The 6,580-nt window shown below is 41.0% G+C and overlaps 1 protein-coding gene across 1 annotated transcript in view; it reads left to right on the top strand.

The window, feature by feature from the left end:
- Positions 1–4,440, top strand: part of st8sia6 (ST8 alpha-N-acetyl-neuraminide alpha-2,8-sialyltransferase 6) — a 7,477-nt gene extending 3,037 nt beyond the window's left edge. Inside the window, exons 4-7 of the mRNA XM_032537203.1 lie at positions 115–259; positions 2,431–2,543; positions 2,659–2,751; positions 2,828–4,440. Of these exons, the coding sequence (XP_032393094.1) occupies positions 115–259; positions 2,431–2,543; positions 2,659–2,751; positions 2,828–3,287 (811 nt within the window). The 3' untranslated portion in view covers positions 3,288–4,440. The remainder of the gene's footprint in view (positions 1–114; positions 260–2,430; positions 2,544–2,658; positions 2,752–2,827) is intronic.
- The last annotated feature ends 2,140 nt before the right edge of the window (positions 4,441–6,580 follow it).

Raw genomic sequence — 6,580 nt, 5'->3', positions numbered from 1 at the left:
GATAGATAGATAGATAGATAGATAGATATTTGTTGCAGAGACTTCTGAGTTCAGTCCATAGCGACCTCAGCAGCCTCCCAGTCCACCAATAACAAAGTCCCTGTGGTTCCCCAGATCTCAGCTGAGCAGCAAGTGCCATGGTTTTCACAAGGCCATCATTACCCAGGCCAACAATCCAGTGGGATCAAAGCTTGTGTATGACGGAGAAAAGAGGAGGACCCTCCAGGTCACCCCGGAGATTTTCAGAACCTTTGCAAAGGTATGTTGTTTCTATTTCATTAACTCTGTTGCTTGATTGGAGTCATGATTGCTCCTCAAATGTTTCACCACAGAGAGGATTTCCCTGCTTTGCTCCAGCATGTTCTGCCAAAAGTTGTGTGTCTACTCACATGTCGGCTCTTTGACACACAAGGCTACACATAACAGCATGGTGTTTTGTTTGGTGAGAGGCTCACAAACTCAGACTAGACTTTAATAAGCTGGTATCAGCCTGTACTGCCGAGCTATTCACATTTTTTTTTACTGTTAGCCCTGACCAGTAAACATATTGTGGTTTAAGCATGCATCATTCTGTAGGCTAAATAAAGCCGGTGTCTTTACATGGAAATGGACAATCCGATTTTAAGAGTTTTTCAAACAGAACTGAAAGAATCCAAAGTATGACTTAGTAAACCTGTGAAATAATGTTTTGTCATGTTCACTCACTTTAGTGTGTGAGAATGTTAACATTTGCTAATTAGCACTAAACACAAAGTACACACTAAGGTTGAATGGAATGCCATTAGACATTTTCCCTAAATTCTTGTCAATATACAGTACTTTATGTAAGTATACTTATAACTCTGTCACAGTGGGTAAGGATGCGGCAGCAACAAATAGGACCCAAATGCAGACAATCAGGCAGAGAGGAATAGTTCAGGGATTTATTGATAAAACAAATCTATGGAAGGTATGTAATCTGACATAGATAGGTAGAAAGAAACGACTTTGGGGCAAGGTGCGGTGTTCAGTGTGGAAAGCAACGGGGGTCCCTGCACGGCTGGTCTTCTTGGCTACCAACCTCCTCGCTGGTCCTTGGTTGGGACATTTCGCTCGAGTTCTCCTAAGTCTCTGCCACGGACATCTTACTAGGCTACATACGTCGGCCGTCTCCTTGCAGGATTGTGACGTGATTTGTGTCATGTGCAGGTGCGATGGATTTTATACAAACCAGTAGGATGTTGGAATGGTATATGTTTATTCTTCTCATCCAACCACAACCAAATTCACTCTATAAGGATGGCGCAATTTATCTGGACAGGGTTTTTTTTTGGGGGGGTGTTTTTTTGAACGATGACAATCCGGAATGAAAACAAGTCGACAGGGCCGGTTCTAGCCTTTTGGTTGCCCTAGGCGAGATTGAGTTTTGAGTAGCAATGCATGTTCATTTTAGTTTCTAGTTTGCATGTAAGTTAGATGGCACCCACATCTGGTCTAATGACAGGTCTGGCAACCCAAAGGTCAGTGTTTTGTTTCCAGATTTGTGTGCATGGTGACTTATGATGTGGGGGTCTGGGGGTCCACAACCTGACATTTTTTAGCATTAAAAACTTCTTGAAATTTGATGCACCGATTTTTTTTCCAACCTTTTTCTGAATCAATATATGCTGGACATATGTTTATGTAAAGGGGAACAGATTACAATCCAAATATAAAAAAAAACATAATGTAATATATTGCAGTAAGCCTCTCGGGCATTTTGTATTGCCGTCATCTATTTATTCTCCTGTAGATCGACTTTTCTAATTATATCTGAGTCAGCACACATGTAGCCACATGTAGCCACATGTAGTCTCTATTTTTACAGCAAGAGTGGACACTAAGCAATGCACAGGTCTGCTTCAGAGCTCCGTGTGTTTTGTAGTCTGACCCATAGACTGGAAACGTTGGCCTATGTCATGGGAACTTCAAACTAAATCATTAGTTTGAAGTTTTCCCCCAGTTAGGAAAGGATCGACAATAATCATCAATTCAATCTAATAATCAGCTTGATGAGTAAACGTGTGGCTGAGGAGGCGCCCTAGGATGATCGTGTTTAATAAATATGTTTTATTTTGCTTGTTATTGTAATTCTGTTATTAATGGGAAGTAGACCTGAGGGCGACACGGCACCCCCAACACATTTGACGCCCGAGGCAATCCTCTAAGTCACCTATAGCAAACGCTGGCCCTGCAAGCCGAACTGAAACAGGAGTAACAAGGCTATTTTTAAAATGTAAGGAGTAGAAGGAGAAAGTCTGCTGTGAAATAATTACTCCAGTAAAGAATAGATACCCACAATTTCTACTTGAGTAAGGTAACAAAGTATTTGTACTTCATTGACACCTCTGCTATTCTATAATGAGTATACTTTTTTTTTTGTAATACATTTTCCATTGGTGTTGATTTCAGGAGCATCCGTTCCCAAATAAAACATGGGACACGTGTGCTGTTGTTGGGAACGGAGGGATCCTGACCAACAGCAGCTGTGGAAAAACGATCGATTCCGCTCAGTTTGTTATCAGGTGAGAAAGGTGTCCAGTGTACTGGAATAAAAATGCTGGTTACAATCTTAATCAACAGAATTAAACTAATCGCTCGTAAAATTTCCAAACAATGTTGTCTTTGTTGCTTTTTCAGGTGCAACCTACCTCCTTTGGATAAAGGCTATGAGAAACATGTGGGCATCAAGACAGACCTTGTGACAGCAAACCCAAGCATCTTCATAGAGAAGTGAGCAAGATGAGTAATCACTGCACCTTAAAACGTTCCTTTTGTCTTTTTTTTCACATCTTATGTTTATTTTCAGGTATGGGGCTCTAATGGGACGTCGTCGTCCGTTCGCGGAGAGTCTGCGTGTCTATGGCAACTCCTTGCTGCTCCTTCCCGCCTTCTCCTATGGCCACAACACTCCTGTGTGCATGCGGGCCGTCTACAGCATTGAGGACTTTGAAAGTCCCACCAGGCCCGTGTTCTTTAACCCTGAGTACCTCCAGAGTCTGGCCCTCTTCTGGCGCTCACAAGGCCTGAAAGCAGTGCGGCTCAGCACCGGCATAATCGTGGCCAGCCTAGCACTGGAACACTGTGCCAACGTGCATCTGTACGGGTTCTGGCCCTTCAGTAACCACCCACATGGACATGTCCTGACTAACCACTACTACGATGACAGACAAACTAAAACAAAATTCCACGCCATGCCGGCTGAGTTTGACCTCTTGTTGCGGCTGCACAGCCAGGGGGTGCTCAGGCTTCACCTGGGAGATTGTTGACCAGCTGGAAATTAGTTCCCAGACCCAGGGGCAGCTGACAGGATTGAAGAAAAGTGCCTTTTTTTTGTAGCCCAGTTGCCCCGTGAAGTCCTCAAATACTTTTGATTGAATGGAAAGATGCATTTTGGCTGATGCCACGGAGTAGGGGGTCCAAGCAAGGTGGACACTTGGACTTAGAGGGAATGCAGCCAAGACATTTGCACTGAAATCAAGATGCAACATTCATAAGGCTACAAACATTATACAGTCTTACAGTGTATCTAAAATTGTATTTATTATGTTGCAGCCTGGATGCAGGTAGTTTGATTTCTAAGGGAATCCCTTTGTGGGAGTTGAAAATATAGTGCCTAGTTTTAGATCAAACAGAATGTATTTTGAAGAAAATCAAATACCTCCTTTACATGAAGATTGTCTGGCTAAAACACTTTAACGTCTAATGAAAACTGCCACACTCTGAATGTAATCATGAATCATGATTCCCCCCATCATGAATCTTTCATGGGGAAATGTACAGTACTTACACATTAATTGTGTTATGTCCCAGTAGTCTCAACTACAAATCATCATTGCTTCCCTCTGCCAGCTGTGGTCAACAACAGATGACCCTATTAAGTTAAGCTCCGAGCCAGGTACTAAACAGACACCACAGAAAGAAACAAGAATAATAACACTACTAAACACTGGAGGTCCAACCTTGCAAAGGTTGCTATGGTGAATCTGTGTTACAATGTGCTACCCCTGGTCACCACAGTGATCAGAGGGGGATATGTTCTGTAAGTGGAAACCTTCACATAGTGGTACAATGTTAGTTTGAAAAACAAGTACTTTTTAAGTTGATGTAAATGCTAAATCGGTGACTGACTCCAATGTAAGGGGATGGATTGTGAATTGAGCACTTTGATTGAAAATTGTAACCTTTGGATAAGAAGTAACATTTGCTTCCAGACTTTTATGCTGATACTATAATAGTCTTAACAGTGATTTTTATCATCCAGAACAATAATGTACAAGCTGTAGATCAGATCAAACTTGAAAAAATCATTGTGAGCCAGTTTTAGAATAATGTGGTTTTGTTTTTGTTTAGTGAACAGCATGAGTTAAGAGGGACAACGAAGTTAAAGTAAATCAGTGAATAAATATTTAACACAAACCAGTTTTTGTATGTAATGAGTGGCTGAAGTGGAATTCAAAAGCTTTATCCCAGATGTCTCAGCCTGCACGATTTAGTGTCTTTGAGCCATTAGGTGTTCCAAAACCGGCCAAGATTTGTCATTAAAATGCAGTATTTCTACTTTCAAACCCAACATTTGACTGGAACGCCCCCTGAGCCACTGATTTATTTGCATTGTTTTGCACAGAGCTTTTAAATGCATTCCTCTCTTGATTCTCTTCTTCTTCTTTTTTTACACCCTTTTTTTAACCTTGTGTAAGGCATATGCTGGTGTAGTGTATTTCAGTACCCTCATGGCACCTCCTCAACACACCCCTTTCTCACTCTGAAGTGCTCCCTCCTTTGACAGGAAGTCTCCCTCTGGTGGCTCCAACTGACTGCATCACCAGTGGTCTGTTATGTGTTTTTGCTTCAATTTGTTGGCAAAAATGTAAACAAAGTTAAATGGTAAGGATCATAATTACTGGTATTGGTATGGTTATTTAAAAAACGTTTTTAATGTCCATGACTTTGCAGGTAATGTTAAGTTATTGCTAGAAAATTATATATACATACTGTATATATATATATATATATATATATATATATATATTTGTGAAACAAACATTTATTTTCATCTTTTAATTTGGTCGACAAAACATGCATTATTCAGCACATGCTGGTACTATTGCTACACACGCTGGAGAAAAATGTGTCTTTTGTTTCTAGTTCAGGAGACTCTTTCAGAGAAGATAGATGTGCAGACTGAAAGACTAATATGAAAGACTTCACTTTAAACATTTGCAAGCCATCCTTGACAACTGAAAATATGCAAAACCCAGATGGCATGGTCATTAAGGACGTGATTTTTGCATACTATGACGAGTGACACCTGTACTATCGCAAACAAATCAAACAACATGGGAGGCCCAGCTGCTCACTGGAGTCATCAAATCTGCTCAACAGTCAAGGAACAAATACAAACACTCCCTTTTGATTTGGTGAGGGGACATGAGTCAGGACAGCTGGTGAAGTTTGACATTGGAATAAAATAAGCTTGTGTGTATAGGTAGTTTGGGGGGGGGGGGGGGGGGGGGGGGGGGGCATTAGGAGTCACTCTGATTGGGTGGAGGCATGGAGGTAAAGGTAAATCTAAAGGTATTTTATCGTCACATAGACATACAGTTGTGTTCAAAATAATAGCAGTCCTACATCACTAACCTCATAAATAATATATTTTGGTTAAAGAAATATTTCTACATGGTAAATAATCTTCCAGTGTAGAGTGTAGAGTCATAGAAAACCAACAGACCCAAAAGTCATGACATGCATGCTGTTCATTCTGTGACTGAATCTGCAATTGAAAGGGGCATCTTCAAAATAATAGCAGTTTTGGGTTCAATTAGTGAGGTGATTGATTCTGTGAAAAAACAGATGTCAATTATGACCCATATTTAAGGAAAGATGGAAGCAAATGTTGTGCATGCTGGTTGTAGTGCATTTCACACTGAAATACTCAGCAAAATGAGTCATTCCAGACATTTCTCTGAGGAACAGTGGACATTGATTAAAAAGTTGATTATAGAGGGGAAAACATATGAAGAAGTGCAGAGAATTATAGGCTGCTGAGCCAAAATGATTTAAAATGCCTTGAAATGGCATCCAAAGCCTGAACGACGTATGGATAAAAGACAAGCCAAAATGGCAAAAGCTCAACCAATGATCAGCTCCAGGAAAGTCAAAGAAAACCTGTGAATACTATTACGATCAGAAGAAGGCTCTGTGAAGCAAAGCTATCAGCTAGAATCCCCCACAAATTCCCATGCAGAAAAAAAGACACGTACTGAATAGGTTGAAATTTGCCAAAAGACACATTGACTGGCCAAAGGAGAAATGACGCAACATTCTGTGGGCTGATGAGAGCAAAATTGCCCTTTTTTGGTCTAGGGGCCGCAGACAGTTTGTCCAACGACCCCCCCATGCACTGAATTCAAGCCACAGTACACTGTGAAGACAGTAAAGCATGGTGGTGCAAAAATCATGTTATGGGGATGTTTCTCATACTGTGGTGTTGGATCTATTTATCACGTACCAGGGATCATGGATCAGTTTCAATACATCAAAATACTTGAAGAGGTCATGT

Source organism: Etheostoma spectabile, chromosome 15 (genome assembly GCF_008692095.1).
Source record: "Etheostoma spectabile isolate EspeVRDwgs_2016 chromosome 15, UIUC_Espe_1.0, whole genome shotgun sequence".
Classification (NCBI taxonomy): Eukaryota; Metazoa; Chordata; class Actinopteri; order Perciformes; family Percidae; genus Etheostoma; species Etheostoma spectabile.
The sequence above is the reverse complement of the archived record's forward strand: the minus strand, read 5'-3'. Positions and strand labels throughout refer to the sequence as shown.